We start from the raw sequence: 23557 nt of genomic DNA, 5'->3' as shown, positions 1-23557 counted from the left end.
AGCTAATCTGGTGAATGGCCACCTAAAATAATCTGGGTCTGGTGGAAGAGGAGCACACACTGCTGAATGCCCCCTTACAATAATTCATAAATAGAGGGTTTCAACTGTTTCTACATTTGTGATGCCTAAAACAATCTCTTTTGTTACATCTTCAGGTTTTTTTCCCCGCTTTGCCATAATTTATATCTCTTCATCCTAGTTGAGATGTTTGCCAGCTTAAACCATTCTGAAAAAAAAAAGTTGGAATTAAACACCAAGTATTTTTTTAGACTTGTGTGGTGAACTCTACTGTGGCCAGGACAACTTCATCATTATGGGATGGGAATATTCTTTGGAAACAAACAAACCAACAAATGAACAAAAAGACAAATGTTCAGTCAGGTAGACAGGCTATCATGTCTTGGAAAAGAAAATTCCTGCAGATTTGAAAACCCTAAGTCTCTGATTTTGAGTTTCTGCATGGTTAACTTGCAACATTTACAACTATGCTAATTTCAATTTACAGGAGATAATTTTGCAAATAGATGCCCTTTTATTGCAGTACTATCTCCCCTGCAGTGATGCACCTGCAATGAATTGCCACATGGAGGAGGAGGCAAATAAAGGAAGAGCTGAAAAGCACAGACTGTGGCTACAAAAGGGAAGCCTATTTTCACATTCTGTTTGTATTCTTTGAAAGTACAACAGTAGAAAAGAAGCACAGACTATCAGAATTGCAAAAAAATATCCCAATTAATTTCATATGTATCTATATATCTATGCCAACTTGGCCAAGAGAAAGAATACATTTGTGTATGCACAGGCAAGCAACCATCAGATACATCTCGTGCACTAGAATATACCCTCTTATTACAATAAGCAGCACACTTATTGAGGTTGGTTCCTCTTCTTTCTAAATCAATTCTCAGAAAGTTGTTAGAATTGAACCCACTGATTTCAACCTACAGATTCATGTTACAACATTTCAACATTGAATCTGATGCAGACAATATGGCTACCACCAACAGTAGTTTTGCTGTGTTTGGTGAAAAACTGGTGAAAGGGCAGGACAGCAATAAAATCTGAACTTTGCTCTACCACTTCCCATAACATTATGTGTGAGACTTAATGCTAAGTATCTTAGCATTTCCATCTAGACAGATTAAATATAGCAACAGAAGAAAGAACTATATATTCAAACCAGATGTTCCCAAACACTTCCCACTGGTTACTCCCACAAAGGGACCTTTTAAATAACAACTGTCCATTGTTGTACTGCAGATGACTTCTGTCAGCTGCTCAGTTTGCCATGAGTGGCCTTTGAAAACACTGTGTACAGCACACTGGAAGAAGCCTCTTGGAATTGCTCTGAGAAAACTCACACATTAAACAGAGGAAACAGCTTAAGCAGGGCCCAGATTTCATCATGATGGACAAGGACATTCTGACCCACTTTAACTTTCAGAATTTTTGCAAGTATTACCTTAATACAAACAAAGTACTTGGTCTAAAATACTGCAGCTCCCATAATCAGGAATATTTTTAGACCATTATCTCTACTGGAATTATTCTATTAATAAAAAAATCATATCAAAGTTTGTACAGGGAAACAATTCAAAACTGAAAGTTCTGCAGAAGGCTTGTTTTATTCAGACCTGAGGCTATAGCAAACAACTGAAAAATGTGTTTGATGAATAATCTCATTCCTCAGGCATTCAGGTATCTCATAAATAGTAGTATTAAACTGCTTCAAGGATCTGGATTAGCAGAAACAACAGCTCCACTTTTTCTAATGTCTCCAATAAATATGGTAAACTAAATAAACTGTAAAATAGACCTAGAGACAGATAGACAGAGAAAAACTTACATGGCTAAAAATTTCCACCTATACAGAAGTCCAACACCAGATCTACTGTCATGAAGTCCACTTATATTTCAAATTAAGAACTGGTTAGCAACAGTGTAATATAAGTCTTGTATCACCTTGTAACAAGTTTACCATATGAAAAATTGGCAAAAAAGGGTAGTCCTAAGTGCTCCACATACTTCCCTTCATACTGTACTATCTTAAATGTTGTCTCTGTAACTCCTAAACCAGGTTTTTTTGTTTTGAGGAAAATAAACAAACAAACAAAAACCCCAAAACAAACAGAAAACATGTAATACTATAGAAAGTTGCTAGTATTGAGAAAAAAAATGTATGAATATTGCTGAAGTCTTTATGGGCTTTTGTTGCCCAGAAGGAATGTTTTAGCAACGGAGCAGAGGCAAGAATTTCACCAAAGGAAATACTTCTGAGACTGAACTGGACAGGTGAAAATCTAGTTTCATGTAGAAGCATCAGCATCAAAGAGAGTCTTACCAGCACAATTAAGATGCATAGGACACCTTCTACATACCTAGAGTATTTACTGAATAAATGAGGCAAGACGTTAGGAAGATTTCATGAAGCCCCTTCCCTAATCAATGCTCCCTTTCAGAATGAAAAGCAAGCATCTTACTGTTGATAAGCATTTCTTTAAAAAACTCGTCATTTACATTACTTACAAAATTGAAGTTAAAATACGTGTTGCTAGTGCAACATCATTAATAAAGCAAAACTTTTAAAATACTTGTATCCATGTATGTGCATACACACACACTTTCTTCATCTGTAAATATATATATATACAAACACAAAAAGATCTATAAAGTATACACTCCACTTGTAAACTCAAGCAAGGCAAGAAACCATCAGAATTTACTTTCCATATAAAACCTAAAGACTAGCTATTAGCAACAACTACTTTCTCACACCATATGTTTGACTTTGTGTTGATTATCTAAATGAAAATTTTGTCCAACACATAGGCTCCATATTATGAGGGAGAGAAATAACAGTTTATGTAGAATATGAGGTGTGAGGAAGGCAGGTAGGGTTAACCTCCCTTCATGTCTGAAATAGTTACTCCTAAACAGAGAAACTGATGCTTCATGTCTATAATATTCTTCTCATAAATCAAGTTACATTTTGCAAGGTGGAGTATTGAAATAATTCCTAGGTTATTTTATGCAAATTTTACAGGGAATTGAAAGAACTGAGCTGGATTAAAAATGGATGTTAAAATACAACTTCAAGGATATTGCAAAAATCAATGTCAAGACTTTTTATTTGTAATTACAGTTAACTCAATTTGTCATAGTGGATTAAAATATACTGTTTAAGAATAGAAGAAATCACTTGATCACCTACCAAAAGATATCAACTTCCACACTGCAGCTCATGTGAAGAAATCAATAACACCCTTTACTATAGCATATTTTCTGCAAAGACCAAAGTCTTGTGTCAAATGCACCAAGAGAAGCAACACACTTCCCTGGGGAGAATAACTCCAACTGCTAACTAGCTCTTGCCTGTGTCCAAATTACAGCTATTTGCTTACTTTATTGCATTTCTCTCTTCTGCTCGAATAAAAGGTAGAATTTTAGTTTAACAGACAATATTTTCCATGCATTAAAAAAATAGTAGGATTTTTAAGCAAACCACTTCTCTATCTTATTTTTGATAAACTATGTTAAAGGGGCCCTGATGGTGCCTTTATAAGGGCTTCACTGCCAACCTCCTAATATTAATTCTTCTCTGCTCACTTTCTGAATTCTCAATTTCTCCCTAAAGTCATTCAAACTTAAAATTGTGGGCAAAAAGATTGTACTAGTATTGTAGCATCAGTCTCATCAATTTTGAACGGATAGTCAAAATGACCTCTTCACATCATTTTGTACATTCAGCTCAAATATAAATCACCTTAGCTGTCTTAAAATGCTTCTCAACCAGGATCAGCAGATAACTCTGAGTCAGTCCTTTCCAGAATATTACTTCCTGTTACAAAGACATGCCTAGCATTTGGCTTAATTAAAATACCCTTTATTTAAAATGGATTCAGCTTTTCAAGTGATCTAACTCAGTCCTTAGGACTGGTCTTACTTATCACCTTTCAGCAGTTGTCTTTCTTTTTCATCAGCAAGGTTATGTTTACTTCAGTGTCAGTCATGAAGATAATTAAAAGGCAGAGTTGAAACAGCTGAAATTCACAAAAGCTCTTCATTTTGATATTTCACTATTAACAACTGCTTTTTGTCAGCTACGATGTCTTAGTAAATTAGGTTTCAGCTGAACTTTATGAGTATCGTATATTGTTGAGCTCACCAATCCTAACAGGAGCAACATCCCATTTGGCCCAATATGGTTCAAAATGGTTAACACCAGCTGGTTCAGAGAAAGGGTTAAGCAACATCAAAAAGTAGTTATGCATCAACCTGCTTCCACACCCACACTTTCAGAGGCTAACTTATCCAAGAAGTCCAGAGGTATATAAGTTTTAATAGCATTACTGTTACTATAGATGTTCATATTATACATCCATTAATAACCATTCTTTGGCTTTTTAAAATGTATGGCAATACTCTAAGTCTCTGTGTCTGCAATTGTATGACAAGAAAATTCAAATGTTACGTGTTACTGTGTGCAAAAATATAATAATGAATTTTGCATTTTCTACAGTTTAGTTTCATTTTACCTCAAGGTTTCCAGCTGTAGTTTACTGCCAGAAGGGACTAGATCCAAAGTTGGTAACTCCCAGAAATGTCTAAGACAATAAATGCTAGAAAATTAAATAATTTGGCTCTTCAGGAAAACATCTGAGTATCTTAATTCAACAGTATTGCTCCCTGAATGAGCCAATGAGACCACTCCCTAGCCTATTACCTCCTTTTGCATATGTTCAGATTATTTTGTCATTTATCCATGGTTAGCTACTCATATCTTGGACATGCCCTTAGTTCTCCTGATCATTTCTGTATATATATTGCCAGCTGTGTATTATGATAATTTTATTTGCCTCCATAGAGTTGGTTTCTCCATTTTCTCTAGGCTATTTGGCTTCAATGGTCTTGTCAAACAGTCATTTCAAGCTCAGTCTAGCCATTTTTCTGCATGCTCTGTATACATCTACAAAACAATAACTACTGTGTGTTCCAACTGTGTATAAATGAATAATGCATGACTGTATTATATCTATTATAATATATCTATGTACTACGTTTGCATATGCAGTAATCCCTGACTTAAAAACAAAATTTTAACTGTTTTCACAAAAAGATGAGTGTTAGTCTAAGGTTTTTTCATTAAAATAAAATGAAAAATTTTGAGAAAATCATTCACAATGGAAACAAACTCCTATATATTACAGTGTACTTTGCATCTTTAAAATTACCAATATTACAACTGTTACAGCTAATTTAATTAATGGATTGCTACTTACCTATAACATTTGCATTTAGAAATGCTTAAATAATTGAGTTTATTTGCATTATTTTCATTGCTGACCTTAAGCAGCAGCCAATCACCAAACTCCTGCTCGCCTATATTCCCCCTCCCCCAGCAGGATGGGGAAGAGAATAGGAAAAGAGAAAGTGAGAAAAATTGTGGCTCAGAATACAGGCACTTTCAGCATTAAAGGAAAGAGAAATAAACCCAAAACAAAACAACTAAAAACTAAAAAAATCCAACCCAAATAATGCAAAGACAATCACTCACCACCTCCACATGTAGACATGCTCAGCCACTGGTAGCATCAGCTACCTCCTTAAAAAAGCTTTTGTTGCCAAGCATGGCACTCTGTGACATTAAATAACTCTCTGGTCAATTTAGTTCATCTGTCCAGGTCGTGTCCCCTCACACCCTCTTTCTCATCCTCAGCTTACTCATAGCAGGGATGTGGGAAAAGAGAGTGCCTTGGCAAATACTACTCAGTGATAGTCAAAACATTGGTGTACTATCAACACTGTTTCAGTCACAAATCCAAAGCACAGCACCATATAGGCAGCTATGAAGATATTTAACTCAATTCCAATCATACACAGTACTCTAAGACACTAAAACATAACTAGAAATTATCTCAGCTCTGACGTTGTGTGATACTGTCATATTTTGCTGAAATAATGTGTCTTGCATATTTTTGGCATTGGTGGTCAGCCTAAATTGTGTACTGATTTTCTGCAGTTTCATTTAAGAAGAGACATACACACCTCTCTGCTACACCTCCTAGTCCAGAAGATATTAGACAACATTTTGGTTTCTGCACAATCCTGACACCTCAAGGGCTCAACAGCATTAAAGAGTAGACAGCACCCCTGTTTGAGCTCAGATCTGTGCTTTGTGAAAGCATTTTTCTAAATGTCTAAATTCTTTTACAAATCAAATAGCAGCATCCTGTGATCTCAATAATCCCAGCTGCTTGCTCTAAGGGGTTTTGAAAATTCATTTGACTACTTTGACAACAGAAAGTTGGACTGCCTTTGAACCTGCTTTCAAAGACAAAGTTATACAAGTCAAGCTATTACCCATGGAATATTCTGGTTGACTTTGACAATGATGGATACCTTTCATGACCATTTTCCAGATCCCTTATGCCTACACTTCACAACTGTCCTTAATGATGAATGACAGTCATCTGCAATGAATGACAATTGTCCAGTACTCTCATCCTCAAAGAAATGGCATTATCATCACATATTCTCACTATAATTTATAAGGGTGGAAAAATAGAGTCTCTGATTGCTCAATTCTTTATTAATGTAATAACTTAAACAAATACTACTTTATACATTTTGAGATGCAGATGGAAAAGTATGTCAAGTTCTTCAGTAGAATATACTGTCTTCATTACTTTAGTAACTGTAAATCTTACTCTTTAATGAAAATGCAGTGTGGAGAAGACAGATTGTTATGATTTGAAACTAGTTCAGATGTCCTAGCTGAGTCTTGAATAAATAAATTGACTGTCATAAAATAAGGGATATTCAAAACTGTGTTTTGAATAGAAGTCTCATTCTCACCACTGACAAAAGTGGCAATTTTATTTGCTTAGTGAAGTTGTTTTAATTTTATACACTTACATCTTCACTGATTTAGATGGAATAGCCCAGCAAACACACCCCCTGGAAAAAGCCATCTATTCAAGCTTGCACTTTGTGAGAAAAGGTCTCACCTTAGACCACCATTATTGTCAATGATTACTTATTACTGGCAGTATCAATTGAATTTCTCTTAACAAATAAAGAAAGCTTGGCTGAAAATTGTTATTTTTGTTACAGTAACATTAAAGGTCCACAGATCAGGACTTCCCTGTGCCTGTACTTTATAGAAACATACTGAAAAGTAGTTCACATAGAAAAAAGTGCTTGACATCTAATCAAAATGTCAATCTTCAAATAGAAAGAAACATAAGTATAGAAGCATGAAAATCCCAGAACCAATGTGAAAACATTAATCAACTTGATGGGCACTTTCATTAAAGAACTTCTCTTGTATTTTGTAATGGCATCACCTTATGATCATTAGTGATAATTAGTGATTCTTCTTATTAAGAGAATTTTTTAAGACAAAAATCTTCCTGCGTTTTCAGAAGCGTACACAAGGTCCTCCTCCCAGACTTGCAGGGCAGAAAAAGAGAAAGTATGAAGGGTTTTTCTTTAAAACAAGATGTAAAGGAACCTAAAATAACATGCCATTTAAGAAGACAAATGATCTCCTACTACAAGGGGAACCAGCTTTTTTTTCTTCTTTTGAATTTTATGTGGATGAACATGAATGTACTTTTCTTAGAGTGTAGAGATTTTATATCTGTGGTATATGTCTGTAATGTTCATCCATTTTCAGTATGAGGCAAAGAGGATAATTAGTTTCCAGGGACTGGTACAAAGCAGTATGTCAGTGCTGCTGCAGTGAGAGAATGCTCATGTACACAAAAGGGTGGGAAGATGACTGTGAAGGGCTAGAGGTAAATCACAGCAGACATATAAAAACTACTTCCCAAGGCAGACACACAAAAAAGAAATTACCAGATGTTAGCAAGAAGTATTCTCCATTTGCTTGTGCATTCCTCACTTTGGAAACTTTGTGCATGCTTACATTAATGTTTTTGACCTTTATAAATATAGTTGCTTCAGAAGGCACATCAATTTTTACTTACAGACTGACTCAGCACCATTTGTATGGTCCAGGTGTCCTGCCTGTGGAATACAGGACATCTTCTCTGAGTCCTGCAGCAGCTTCAGAAAAACCTTTCATGAAAGTAGAAAAAAGTAATTTAAAATCAATTTTCTAAAACTATTATATAGAGATAGCTATAGATATATACACAGTCAAGAATATAAGCCATTCAGCATGTCAGAAATTACTACTGACTGCTCTAAACACCTTGCTGGAATATGACAATAAAATTAGTCAAGCTCTCCAGTTAAAATCTTGGGGATAAGGGAAATGAAATAAATGTCAATAAATGCAAAAACACCCATGCAAAACATTGCTGACCTACAAACACTACTATCTGCAAAGATTTTTCAAAAGACTGTCTGCCCTTGATTGACTTTTTATGCTTCTAATCCTTGGTATGTGCTGGAACTCAGTTACTGCAGTTTTTATCAAGGAAACAGCTTAATCTCTTCTGATGCTCCAGCTAGAAATCTATGGGCACAACTAGAACTGTTACCAAAGAGTTCTAGTTGTACTAGAACATCTAAATCTAATGAACAAAATCCTACAAAGCTGAGAACCTACAATTTCCAGGGAATTCACAGTGTCTAGGGACACTCAGGAAACATGCCTAGGTATGTGCAAGCACATGGACAATAACATTACTGAAAGACATTGAAAGGACAAGGCAATTATCAGAGATAGCCAAGATAAACGAAGTCTTATAAAACTAATGCTACAGAGAAGATCGGGCAACAATGTGTGTTTTGTAGCAAAACATTCATGTGCATACCCCAAACTGGGTAGAGATGATAGGAACACGTTACCTAAAATCACCATGAGAAAACTGAAATTATTTTTTCATAAAAGCAGCAATCTAAAAATATGCATTAGATTGATGTTGAAAAGATTGAATTTGCTAAAGTAGGGACATGTCAGAAGGGACTTATAGTTAAAATTATAAAACCTGGCAGAATTCACCAACTTCATAATCATGAGGTCTATTTAAATGGTATATACACTTTGCCAAACAGATTTGTGTTCAAACTACTATTTCTTCCTTAAACATGTTTCACAGTTATGTTGTCATAAAGCCCTTTGAATTTCAGAGATGCATTTCATTTATCTATACCAAAGCCTTGCAGAAACTTTCATAGTGAGCCTTATTCACACACTCTCCACTTCTTGTAAGCTTAAACCAAAAACACAATAATAGTTTCTTATCTTAACCTGAACTGCAATTTAAATAGTGATCTAAGAACCTTAGATAAAAATAAATAAAAATTTACAGAAAATACAGGCACCATGAGCATCTCAAATGACACAGAAAAATAGCAACTAAATTTTTCTTTGTCTTGATGAAAGTTTTCTTTTGCTCTTTCCTCTCTGTTTGGATTGAGCTGCAAGATAGATTATACCCACAGTGCAACTTTCTGAAATCATTAAGAAACCATTTATTTCTTCCCACAAAAGAAGATATCAGCTATAACAAAAAATTCCTTGTTTCCAAGGAGCTCATACAATAGACAATAAAAACCAGTCAATGTGAAGTGCTTTATAGCTCTTAAAAGATACTTCTTGACTTTCTAAGGCCTGACTGTTACAAAACCCTATTTTGCTTAGTCAATATAATTGCCATTTAACAGTTATTGATTATGTTTGTTACCTGCCAGCTTTCAGGGAAAAACTTTAGCCATTAACAATTGCAAGGCCTGATATTTCTGTATTAGACCCTGGAGGCAGATCCTGACAGTCTAAAGCCACATTCTAATTTGTTTTCTTGGACCTGCTTGATGATGGCTCTGAACACCAATTCTGTCAAGCAAACCAAAATAAATTGCAACAACTGAATCACAGAATCACTGAATGCCCTGTGTTTGAAGAGACATTTAAGATCATCTAGTTTCAATCCCTCTGCAAACACCTTCCACTGGACTGGATTCCTCAGAACTCCATGCAGCCTAGTCTTGAACACTTCCAAGGATGGGACACCCACAGCTCCTCTGGACAATCTGATCCACTGCCTCACCACCCTCAGAAAATAGAATTTCTTCCTAATGTCTAAATTAAACTTATTCCCCTTTGTCGTGTTACTTCATGCTCTTGTAAAAAGTCCCTCTCTGTCTCATAGGCTCCTTTTAGGTACTAGAAAGTCACAATTATGTCACCTCAAAGCCTTCTCCTCTTACAGCTGAACAAATCTAACTCTCTCAGCCTTTCCTCATAGGAGAGGTTCTCCATCCATGTACTCACCCTGGCGGCCTCCTCTGGACTCGCTCCAACAGGTCCCTGTCCCTTGTGTGCTGGGGACCCCAGAGCTGGGTGCAGCCCTGCAGGTGGGGTCTCACCAGGGAAGAAGGGCAGAATCCCCTCCCTGGCCCTGCTGCCCATGCTGCTTTGGATGCAGCCCAGGACACGTTTGGCTTTCTGGGCTGCGAGTGCTGGGTCATGTGCAGTCTCTCATCCACCAGCACTCCAAAATCCTTCTGAGCAGGGCTGCTCTGATCTGTTCATCCCCAGCCTGTGTTGGTACTGGGGGTTGCCCTGATCCAGGTGCAGCACTTTGAACTTGGTCTTGTTAAACCTCATGAGATTCCCATGGCCCCAGTTCTTGATCCTGTCTAGCTGATTCCAGATGGACTCCTGTCGTTCAGGTCTGTCAACCACTTAGTGAAACCACAAAGTAACTACACATCTGTGGCTAGGACAATGCCTACAGCACAAAACGTTGCCTGCTGATGTTTACTTCAGTGCCAAAATAACAGCAGACAAATTTTCTTATTTAATCTCATTTAGTCACTGTAGAGAGGATGTAGTTATACCTTATAAAAAAAAATCAACAAACCCATCAAATGCTTTTCTAATACATCCTATGTCTGTTGTCAGCTTCATTGACACATACTCTGATACAGCTATAAAGGTAGAAGGCCACCTGCATTGCCCAGTCCTCCCCATGGTATTCAGTTTTCAAACATCCTTTTAAGAACGGGAATCGTTAGGGACTACATTGTACAGAAGATATGACAATTTACTTGATGTTGCACCAGATATTGTGGACAGAAGTGGTATTAGCCTAACAATGTTATCAACAGAGTGAGTGCCCTCTGAAACACACAGCTATGGAAAAGACAGGATTAGGCATCATGACAAAGAGACAGTATGTTCTTGCTACATCTAAATGAAGGTGTGTACTAGACCTCACCAGAGCATCCTTTCCCCACATGCCTTAGTAAATCCTGCTTGCTCAGTTATTCAGGGCATGGTGTTAATGACAGCAAGGTTGTGCGTTCAATCCCCATGTGGGCCATTCACTTAAGACTTGATGACCCTTTTGGGTCCTTTCCAACTCAGAATGTTCTCTGAAATTCTGCAATACTATGAAATTCTGTTTAATTTCTGTTTTGACTAGCAAGTTTATATCTGACTAAGGACTTGTCCTTGTCAAGGACAAAAAGTGATTTTTGTTCTTGAGGAAACAAATCTGGACAAATGACAATATTACAGTGAAATAGATTAATAGTATTGTGCCATCACCAGAATATGTTGGAGCACCCTGCATCTCCCTAGAAGGTGCCCATCATTTCAAGGAGGTATATGGCTTTCCCTGGAAAGTTTTGATGAAAAATCTCAGGTAATTTCAAAGACAATAATTTAAAAACAGTACTCAATTAACAAATTTTGACACACCTTATTTTGAAAAGATGTTGCAATTGTTTTGTTCTCCCCTCAAAGAAAAGCAAGAAAGCAATAAGCTTTGAATCCCAAGAGCTGCCAGAAAGTGAAACAGCATCCTCCAGAGATCTCTTAGTATATGCTGAATTTAATTAACTACCCTTCTATTCTCCTTTTGGTTCTATCAACACTTTGGACTACAAGTATTATAAAATACACAAATACAAATAGTTGGAAAAGATATCTAAAGCCTAAATTTGAGCAAATATAATATTAGTGAGATTTAAAGATGCCAGAAACTGATTCGTTAGAAGTTCAAGATTCCTTTGAAATATGAATGGAAGTCCATTTTCCCTGAGTGAATACAATTTTTAGAGAGTGTTAGTGTCCCTCAGAATGAAAAAGACTTATAGTGAGTGTATAAGAGAACAAAAAGAAAGGATAAAAAAATTAAAATACATTTCTTTCTTTAAGGCCAGGGTTCTTTGTTTCCAGATTGAATTGCTTGAATAGATTAAATAGTGCTATTATGTGCTATTCTTTTAGTGCCCAATGCAAAGAGGCATCTGATAAGATAATAGAGAATTGAGGTTGTAGCAACAACTAATGATGAGATGCAGAGATGACAGAAATCAACTCAAATTAATGCATTAAATCTTCAAGCTGAAGAATGATACATTAATATCTAATACCACATTTTAAAAAGTTTTAAACTTCTTCACAAAACAGCTAAAATCAAACTCTCAACTGAGTCACAGATTCAGCTCACTGAGGAATCTTCCTCATATCCATGACAACTTCACATTTACTTTATACATGTCAGTTCTGGAAAGTCCTGTGTTATCCCATGGAGAAGTAACCCAAAAGTATTCTTAATATATACATTACCTCCAAATCTCTAATGTTTGTCAGTGAAAAATATTCCTTATACCATGTTAATCATCCATCTTCTATAAGAAAATAAAAGCTTTTCAATAATTTTTTTACTTGCTTCATAGAATTGTATCGCAGGAATCTAATTTACTTCATAACATTAAATAAAATGTTTATTAAACTTGTAAACTATGTATGATAGGAGATATTAGACTCCTATCACACAGTTTGAAATCAGTCTCCTACCATCACTTGAAGTTAAAAAATGTATTATTTCTAAAGGATCTATAGTACAGTACTTGGGTAGTGGTGGTTTAGGGAATCTTGTTATTTAGAAATTATAGATGAGGCAAAAAGAGTCCAAGGGAAACAACCACTTGCTGACACGGCTATTTACACAGAGCTAAATTCAGAATTATGAAGATGCATAACAGACTCTCTTCTTCTGATCCATTTAGTACATACACACACACATGTACATATATGTGTGTGTATATGTTGATGTATACATATATCAAAGACTTTCCTGGTACACACAGAAAATATTGTTTAAGTATTTCATCACACAGTTTGGCTAAGTCCTAATCTTAGAACTAGTAATTTGGAATGTGTTCTTAGCTTTTTTTTTTTCTGTCCAAGAGCCACCTGAGCTGAATCACCAGACTTGAAAGCCCAAAGCTTGTTCCAATGCAATGAACCTAGGACAACACTGCTTCTCATAAAGTCAGTGACACATTACAGTTCCCTTAAGTTAATGCAGAAAAAAAAAAAAAAATAAGGGTTACACAGTTCATCAGGCTTCACATTAGATTGTTAAAATAAAAAAATATACCATAGTAAAGTGGGTGCTGAAATTAACAGTAAAGCAAAACTATATGGTATAGATTTTACCTGATTTGGGAGATTTTGTTTGTTTGCTCACTTTTATTTTTAACATGTTTTGCACAAGAAATTGTGCAATATAAAAGACGCAATCATACAATCAAAAGTTTCTAACCAAGAAAATGTCATTACACAGAAAAACTACAAGTACCTCTTCCAAAGTTGTGTCAGAAATGCCATAGCCAGTCACATGTAGATGCTGAAGGCTTTGGTCTAAAGCTTGGAAAAGACCTTTAAAAGAGGTCTTATCTGCCCTTTCTGGGATCACATAGGTCAGCTCAGTCCCACTGTTATCTTTCAAGAAGGCTTCTGGAATGTGGGTCTGTACCAGAGAAGTGACCTGAACAATGTGCTTATGGTCCTGGATTTCAAACACAGAGGGCTATGAAGAAAGAAAGATAACAATGCAGAAAAAAATTTGCAGATTAACAGAAGTATTTGTCTTAATATTAGAATACATGCAGGAAAAATTCTACTGATGAAGATGTATCACAGCAGGGATACAGAGACTACCTCCCAAGAACCAAGGATAGTGAGACAAGCCCATTTTCAGCTAAATACTGATATTCACTATTTTCAAAGATGCCACTGTGTTCATCTAAATAGCAATAATAATACCACCCAGCCAAAAACAACCAAGAAAGCTGATAAAAGCATGTTTTGCTGGTTTTCTAATAATAATATTATTAAATGTATTACTTCCTGGCAGGGACATACACCTTCTTTAAAATATACTCGGCAGGCACGGTCCAGTTCAGTACAGTACATTCTTAACTTACCTTTTTTATGAGTGTTAGACTGTGTCCCTGGCCATATGTCTCCCTCAGGTAAGAGGGAGAGCCACAGCACCTCAACTGGCCCCGCTGCAGGATGGCAATGCGATCACTGAGCGCCTCGGCCTCGTCAAGATGGTGAGTGGTAAAGATCAGTGTGCAACCTGCATGACAAAGATTGGTACATGTCTACAAAACCTGGTTTCTAGAAAAACCCCTCACAAGGATCCTTTAGCCCTAGGGAAACATTTTCAGAACTCTTTAAAATCTTAACTACAGGATTCAAACAAAATATGCTGTCAGAACTAGAACTTGAGTTAAATTTAGTTCTTAAGTTTCTTTGTCCTGTTTTATACATAGCAAACAGTATTAAGGATTTAGAACCTCCACCTGTTTTAAAAGCTTAAGAAATTCCTTAAAATTACATAAAAGCAGAGTCTCTTTCAATGGATAATTCAATGTGAGTTATTACAGCTGAGTGCTCCCCACAATCAATTTTAGAATTAGTGTAGCAGACCGACTGATGAATGTATTTTCATTATAAGTGTGTGAGCATATATATACAGGAATATGCAAAATGGGAAATGAAAACCAGATAGTAATTTTGAGAAGCTGAAGAGAGGGGAGAAACTTTAGCACAGGACTTCAAACTAAGCTCAATTTTTTTTAAGATTGGGTGTCTTTCTGTACAATAGCAGATAATTCTTGTAATGCCATTTGACTTGCCTTAAAGTTACCAAGGTCAGCTTAATGTTTCCTCAGAAATTAATGTATTTAGCTTCTGATAATATTTTGACTACACTTGGACTATTAAATTCATTGAAATAAAAGAAATCCAGAAAAGAAAAGAAGAAGCAAATTATGTGCATAAACTTTGTACCAGCTTTGTACTTCAGAAGAACAGCCCAGATACTACGGCGAGAACATGGATCTACTCCACTTGTGGGCTCATCCAGAACAACTGTCTTTGAGTTTCCAATAAAGGAGATGGCAATTGACAGCCTCCTTTTCATTCCTCCAGAAAGGGTTCCAACAGGTTTGTACTGATGTTCGGATAAATCCACTTCTTCCAGAACTCTGAATAGGAATACAGAAACAGGACCAATTTTGAAGTGGACATTCTAGTCACATTCTGTCCACTCAGAGAACAAGTACTGAAAAGTCACTGTAAATGGAAAGCGATAAAATCACTACTCTGTCTGATTACATACTTTAGTATTAAAAACAAATAGGAAAAAAAACTCTCTACCTACAAAGCATAAATGCTTATCATGCTCAGATGCACAGATTTTAAATAATATTGTAAAGGAATATTTTAAATTAAAGATAATAAAATTAATACTAGTTTGTCCAACAACTTCAGCAAACTACAGATTATAACCCCTTTAAATAATGATAAAGACTGCTAGGTTCATGAAATAAACTGATTAGAGATCCCTGGGTAGAATAATACTATCTAAGCAAATCTAATCTAATTCCTATGTTAAGGACTGGGAGATATCTTACAGATGTTTCCAGTTCAGCCCTTGCTCTTGAAAGATGCTGGTCTTGCATGTGAGCATGGTATGGAAACATGATTAATAAAGGCAATAATATAAGACCTTTAACTTATTTTTCATCACACTGAGCATACAGTCAGTGACCTAAGAGCTTCCAGCTGCTATCAGCTTGGCAAGCAAGACATAGAAGGTTCAACAGTCCTAAGTTAAACTTTTTAGTGAATTTCAGTGAATATGCAGTCTGAGTGAAGAGGCGATGCCATTTACCCTTCTCATTAGAAGCCCACTTTTTTAATTAATAAAAAAGTTTTGCTTCATTCTTTTGTTGCTTTTCTAATTTCTCTGAAGTGCTTTAAAGCATTTGTTGCCTTTAAAAATAATTTTTCTTCGTAGCAAGGCCTGCAGAACTCTGTTTTCACATGCCATTAGTATGACAGACTGCTGCTAGAACTACAATATTCTGTATCTTCAGGTACTTGAAGATACAGAATATTATTTTGTATCAATTCTAACCATTTACTAAGTTTGTTTTGTCTCTGTAGTTCTAGCCAATTCCTTCTGTTGTTTCTGGAGAGAACAGAGTGTCCACACCTGAGTTGGTTCAGATCAAAAAATTTAAAAGTAACAGGCTTTTATGACACTACCAAGGAAAGCCACTTTGCCACAAATGCCTCTGCCTGATTGTACACTTAAGGAGAAGTCCCATCAACTTGACATTTGTTTCCATTGAAGCATGGAAATGCCCAGCCCTTCATAGAGTCTAGCATGAATCAAAAGGTAAACACGATCTATTTACACTGCCACACTGTTTGAAAAGCATACCTTTTATGTCTGAAGTAGAATAAATGCAGTTGGCTATTAATGAACCAGATCTCAGCTTGTACTGTTTACTAGTTAGTTTTATATACTCTAGGAAAAAGCAACATCTAGTCCTACATCAAGGAAGTGTCAGCACAAAAACACTAGCAAGTGTTTTTAACCTGACAAGTGGCAAATCCTCTGCGTTTGTGTCAGAGATCTGACTTATTTTTGCTATTGTATTTTTCGGTTTTAAACCTCTTCATTTATTAAAAACATTTCAAGGCTGGATTTGGAAAGACAAATGAGGTGGCTTATTTTAAAATATTGTGGCAATCACTGCTTTTACTTGGATTTTCTGGTTTTCTAACTTTCCTTCTGCTGCAGGTGAAGGAATACAGGATCACAAATATATAAAATCATTTTGTTAATTTATTTTAAAACTCAGAGCAAGCACAGCAGTTTTCTTTCTATCTGCTTCTCCAGGAAGGATAGAGGTAAGGCAGACAGCATGAGGCAGAACACCTGCAATTTCTACAAGGCCAACCCCCTCCACTCCAGTGAAAACATCATTATTTGATGATTTTGTATACCAGGTTTTTAAACAGTGACAGTTCTCACTACAAATATATTCGAGGAATAGTTAGACACTAGGAAATCTATTTTCAAGTCATGATTTCAGAACATATGTGACAAAAACTCATAAAACCATGCAGTTTCCATTGTTTTTTTCTTGCAAGTTTTGCATTTTCTCTCTCTTTTTTTTTTTTTTTTTTTTTTTTTTTTTTTTGGGTGGCTTGCAACAATCATTACCAATTTCTTTGACAGATTTCAAGAAAAGGAAGGAAAACTTACCCACTGACTCGCTCATTCAACTGCTCTTTTGTCCACCCTGGTGCCTTCACTGACCCGTAAAACAGGAGATGCTCCCGCACCGTCAGCGTGCTGAACAGGACATCGTACTGGGGACAAACACCCAGCTCTGTCCTGATGGCAGCCAGCTCAGTCCGTATGTCCTTCCCATCAACAATAATGGTACCAGAGCTCGGTGGATACAGACCAGTCAACAGGGATCTGATATAAGAAAAGAAAAAAAGAATTCAGCAAGATAATATGCAATTAGCTTTCCCCTTAGATATCCTGAGGCAAGGTTTAACATCCTTAGAGTAACATCAATTCAGTCAAGTATAGTTATAGAGATATCACTAATGGTTTGGGTTTAGCTACTTTTTGCTTTTGGTGGCTTTTTTGGGTTTGGGTTTTGTTTGAGTTTTTTTTGGTTGATTTGTTTGTTGGTAGATTTTTCTGTTTTTGTTTTTTGAATATGATCTCTAGAGTTCTTCATTTCCCTTCTTCCAGAGTAAAATCAATATTTTTTTTCCCAACCAAATCTAACAGGTTATTGTTTCCTTCTTCACATGGGTATTTTGTGAGGAGTATTTCCCAGTTGGTCCCATCCTGTGTCACTGGCTTGATGAAAGCTGATTATAGCTAACAGAAAGGTAGAAACATAGACTTCTTAGTTGAGACATTTTTAAAGGTCATTTTTCATTTTATTACTTTCATTTCTGGTCAACTGCCAAGAAAGAAGTCCCCTGCAACTTCTAGGGACAAAAACACCATAAAACTCCACACTCTCCATATGATAGGTTGCCAAAAAAGAACACTCTTTCAAGATGTATTCAACTCCACCACCAGACATGCCCAAGTCCTACTTAAGCTGTTCCTGAGATATCACATCAAGGTTTCAGTGGCACAGAGGATTCAGTTCTCTACTGGTTACATTCCTTTCATCATAGATATACAACCTTCACTTTCCATGCGCTTTGAGGAGTTTATCAAATATTTATTGGGGAGTGGGGGGGTGGGAAAGCAGAACAAATAGTTCACATAATTTTAAACTGAAAAAGCATAGCAGAGATCAGAGTGGACAGTAACAGTAGCAAAAGTTGGGCTTACATAACTGTTGTCTTTCCAGCTCCATTAGGTCCCAAGAGTGCTGTTATCTGGCCCTTATGGAAAGTGAGGTTGAGATCTTTAACAGCGGCCTTCTGCCCATCCACGTGCTCTTTGGTGAGGGACAGCAGCACGACACCAACGGTGGCTCCTTCAGTGCAAGGGACTTTCCAGCCCTGAGGTGATGGGTCTGCATGGGGGAGAGTAGCAGAACAAGCAGGTTGCTAAATCTAAACACGTGTTTGTGCATAAAAGGAATAACAAAATAACTTCTCCTACCATTTACCAAAGCCTAGAACACATGTTCAAATTGACTAAACTGACACAAACTACACTGAAACGAAAGATACCATGCCAATTAATATTTGCTAAGAATTTGGCCCATTTGTGACACCAAATTATGTGCATGTCTACATATGTCTTGATAATGCCATAAAATAGTTGCTATATTTTATTTGTAGTAAAAAAATACTTATAATAACATTACTTGAATCATTTTTTATACCCATAAGCATTAGAAAATTCTAACTGTGTAAGCTACTTCATATATGTCATCCAGTTTCAGGCACACAATATTGATGTACATTTACAGGTAGTTAATCTCAATTCTCTTCAGTCAACTAAGCAAAGCAGATCTCTAAAATGATTCAGAGCAGCAGCCCAGTCTAAGCATAACTCAAGGTGCTCAAGGCAAGCAGATATCTAACAATCTTCTAGTTGTGAGGTAACATCCTCAGGAAACTGAGATGCCAGATTACACCAATGAAGTTGCCTTCCTTTCCATATCTGGTTTGTACTACTTTCCAAACATGAGCACAGTTTACCAACAGCCCCATTACCTTATTCATGTTTAATATTTTATTGACTCATTACTACTTAGAGATCTGGCAGTGAGTTGGTTTATTTTTAAGCAAAGGCAAGCCAGATTGGAATGTTAGTCCAAAGAAACAAACTTTTATGCCTGAGAATTATGAGAAAAATTATTCTTATGAATATGTGTATACATAAGATATTTATGGTTTATAGTCACATTCTTTGTAATACTTTTTTGTAAATAAAATGCACACGTTACAAGAACAGAGAACTATCCTATGCATAAAAAGCTTGAATTGTACAAATCAAATTAGAAATTAAAAAATACATAATTATTTCAAAGATTGGTTTGTTTACACTGTGAATGAAGAAAATGTTTTGCTGCTTTCACACTCAATTTTAAGCTTCTGGCAAAAATTCTTTCTAAAGTTGAGGTCATTGCTAGCAAGGCACTACCAGCAGTTGGGACAGTACTGAGTTCTCCTAGCCATACACCTCTCTTTTAGGTACCTTTCTCCTGTTTCCGAAATATACATCCTTTAAATTAACAAAAAATCATTCAAGTGCAGAGGGGTCTCAGACAATCTAGCTCAGGAAATTCTCAGAGGGAGAGCTCCAAGTTACTTCCAACTACTAAACTGATTACCCTGGGACTTCTCCAAAGCGGAGCTCCAAGTGGGTACGCAGCGCCCTGGTCACTGCCAGCCCTGATGTAGTTTTAGTTCCAGCAGGTAGGACCTACACTCTCAGCTTCTCCCTCATACACCTCCGATTTCCTAAATGTTCTCTATGCCTCTGGGACCAGCCCTTAACTGGGCTGTATAGAACAAGTGAAGAAATTGCCTGGAAGCAAGTCATTATGCTGTCCTAAAAAATCCTTCATGGCTGCATTTATCCCATCGTCAGTACAATTGCACACAATTCTTTTAAAGGACAGCAAGCTCCTTTGCTGCAGACAGTTTTAGCATTCACACACAGGCAATTTGCTATCAACCACATGACATGAGGAAATCACTGAAATAATTTGAGCCAGACACCACACTAAAACTGGTCAGGCAGAGAAGTTTATGTCTTTGTTTTCTGCAGATTATGTGGTGAACCCAGAGAGAAACACTGGAAATCTTCATTTTATGTAAGGAACAAATGCAATTGTCTTAATAAAATAGAGTTGTTCCAAATTGCAGAAATTCAGATAAAATTCATACAAAAACGTTTTCCCATGAGTGTTTAAAATTAACCTCAAGATATTTTGAAATCTGCTCCAATCTAGGAGACACCTGTATGTAAAACTGCTGAGTTGTTGAGCTTCTTCACCTATGCCATAGACAACTGGATCATTTCTAAGATATTGTACTTCCCAAAAGAAGCACAACACCCCATCATGTTGTTCTAAGGCCCAAGATGGAATACAGGTGAATACTCCTTCATTTTCAAAAAGTAAACTAAATGTGGGAATGTCCTTAAAGGGACTGGAGAGGGGGAAAAAGGTAAAAAAAATCTGAATTAATTATAAGCAAGTGAACATACATAGAAGAGCAGTGAAATTATCTGGAGGCTGATAAAAAATTAGATACAATAACAGCTTTCTAGATAAAAGGCTAAGAAGTAGAGACAGAAAGAGCAGTAATTATAGAAGAGGGAAATTAGAAACAGAAAGGAAAGAAATTAACAAAGTTAATTTTTCCACTGAAACAAGAAGCAAATTTTTTTTAAAGTTAATAAGGTCCAACACATTTCAGATTCATTGAGAATATGAAAGGGTTCAGTGAATTAGAAAAGATCCAAACAAGACAAAGTGGAAATATACTGGACAGGATGAACCCAAGAGATATTTATTTTATATCTTTCAAAGAGTTTTCTTAAATTTTTCTGTAGAGTAGCAGTTTTCACAGAATGAATCAGTCATTACGGGGTTAGCAAAATGTAACAGATATTCATAGTATATACTCCATAATGAAAGAGAGAAAGGGATAAGATCTAAACATATAATACAGGACCAAGCTATGATAGAAGCACATTGACTATGACTAGCACACCATTCAGAAAAAAAAGTTCAAATTCTATTACTGCAAACCTTTTTCTTGGAAGTTTTCATTGAAGAAAAACATATTCGGATAATGTCTTTTCCTTCTTTCTGTACCACACAGGTTCTTCCAGTAGGAAACAGTAAAGGGAAAGTACCACCGGTTCTTCAATCCAAATTTTCCTATATTAGAATTATGATGTAAACTGTTGAAAAATTTATAGTAGTTTTGCATCTGTTTGTAGACTAAAAATGTCCTATTATTGCTTACAATAAATGGTTAGGCCCTTTAATTAGCCCAAATACTTTTCTCTACCTAAAAATTTTAATTAAGTGCAAAAAAAAGTTATTTGGTAATAAAACCAGGTTCTTCATAAAATAATCAAGCCTCAGTTATGCTTTATCCTGTCTCCAAATCAGCTTTTGATAGACCTAATATAATCTGATAACCTATAGGGAAGAAAATGCACCAAACAGCCTGCCAAGAGAAAGAGCCTATTTTTTTTAATTATAAAAATAGTCCATTGCACCAATTCTTCCATTAATATCTGCAAAATGCAAACAAATCAGCCACCAAAAGAAACACTGATTGTGGCACATAAACAAAAAGTGCAAAACCACACTCTTATATACAAACTAATCTTTGGCAGTGCCTGATCTTTTCAGGCATTACTTACCCATCACATAACACACACACTCTCTGTTTGGAGTGTCATTACATTGATTAAAGGGCAAGTGTTAATTGAAGATAAAGTTTTTAAAATTCAGTTGCATATTCCATCCATCCCTATCTTTCAAGGTAAAATTAATTACAATTTAATAAAAAAAAAAGAAATACAAAGTAGTCAGAAGAAAAAGTGACATATGCAAATCAGGGGAAAGGTAAATCATCAGAGGAAAGGTAAAACTACAGTGAGGCATGAGGCTATGATTATAAATACATCAACCAACTCAGTAAGACTGATAAAACTTGTTTCATTAAAAAATCTAAATAAACACACCACTACTTTCTGAAAATATACTTGAAAATCAATTTGTTTTCTCTGTACACTGGACTGTAGACTGACTGAGAACAAGATACAGTTACTGTGCTCTCTGAAGTTTTTTATCTGAAAACATGCTGCTGTTCGTGGGTGTCAGCCCAGGTACTGACAGGAGATTCACCATTTTCCCAGGAAGTTTTGCTATGAGATTACGCTCTCTTACTGTGAAGATCCAATAAACTCCTAATTCTATCAAACATTTGGCCTACCCATCAGCAAACAAAAGATATTTCATGCCTGGCTACAAATTCTAGTCCATGTGTTAGTACTAGTCAGTATTCATATATTTAGGAAGATGTTGTTCCCCAGTCCCTAAGGAAAGTCAGACAGTTTTGCACAACAGAACTATAACTCAGAAAAATACATATTTTTGGTTTATTTGCATAAAAACAAGAAAGACAATGACACAATGTTTCTTATGGTGGCTGAATGTTTATATTGTGAAGATATTAATGGATGAATGATATTAAATAACTTCTTCAAAAACATGAAATAAGAACAAGCCCATGATCTTACCAGGAATAATATTGCTGAAATACCAGCCACCTACAAAATATAAAATGGAGTCAAAGAACATCATCCAGCACATCCATCCAAAGGTCATGTATCCTCCTTGTGCTGTTGACTGGTAGACATTATCCCACTGAATTCCTGGTAGTAATAATAATGATTTTTTAAAGGTCAAAGCTAAATCAACACAGCATTAAAGATCACAAACACATCAACACCACACACTTCTGGGTATTAAAGCACTGGCACAAGACAAAGCATAGTTAATAACAGTAATCCTAATGAACAGAAAAAATTTCTATGCCTCTACAAGCCTGTGTTTAGAACAGCAGGTGGCACTGCTGCTGGGAAAATATAGAGAAGCTGTTGTAGAAAGGGTTGTTTATCAAGTTTTAGCTGGCCCCCTATTTTGGCAAAAGGAAAAGAACTACAACACTGACAAAAGGGGGCACTGACCAGTGAAACAGGCTTTAAGCCATTCTGCTGATATAAAGAAAAGGATTATTTATACAAAGTTTAATATCATTTCTATAATGCTAAATCTGAAGATTTAAATCTGTGAATTCTAACCAAGAAGCATTGTGTACATTGCCTGCATTCAGAGGTAAACATGAATGAACTCACTGAATAATTGCTTCATAAAATTATTACATTGCAGAAGACATGAAAAAAAAAAGGTGCAAACACTAGTGCTACAGATGCTAAATGGAAAACAAAAGTAA

General features: G+C 36.0%; 1 protein-coding gene across 1 annotated transcript in view; it reads right to left on the bottom strand.

Moving 5' to 3' along the window:
* ABCA13 (ATP binding cassette subfamily A member 13) overlaps positions 1–23557 on the bottom strand; it is a 175463-nt gene that overhangs the window by 80017 nt on the left and 71889 nt on the right. Inside the window, exons 28-35 of the mRNA XM_085571713.1 lie at positions 22842–22976; positions 21334–21465; positions 18450–18636; positions 17346–17564; positions 15074–15270; positions 14200–14357; positions 13572–13802; positions 7992–8082 (exon numbers count right to left, since the gene is read on the bottom strand). Coding sequence (XP_085427839.1) covers positions 7992–8082; positions 13572–13802; positions 14200–14357; positions 15074–15270; positions 17346–17564; positions 18450–18636; positions 21334–21465; positions 22842–22976 — 1350 coding nt within the window. The remainder of the gene's footprint in view (positions 1–7991; positions 8083–13571; positions 13803–14199; positions 14358–15073; positions 15271–17345; positions 17565–18449; positions 18637–21333; positions 21466–22841; positions 22977–23557) is intronic.

Source organism: Lonchura striata, chromosome 2 (assembly GCF_050655825.1).
Source record: "Lonchura striata isolate lonStrDom1 chromosome 2, ASM5065582v1, whole genome shotgun sequence".
In the NCBI taxonomy this organism is placed as follows: domain Eukaryota; kingdom Metazoa; phylum Chordata; class Aves; order Passeriformes; family Estrildidae; genus Lonchura; species Lonchura striata.
Note: the sequence above shows the minus strand (reverse complement) of the source record. Positions and strands in the feature narration are given on the sequence as shown.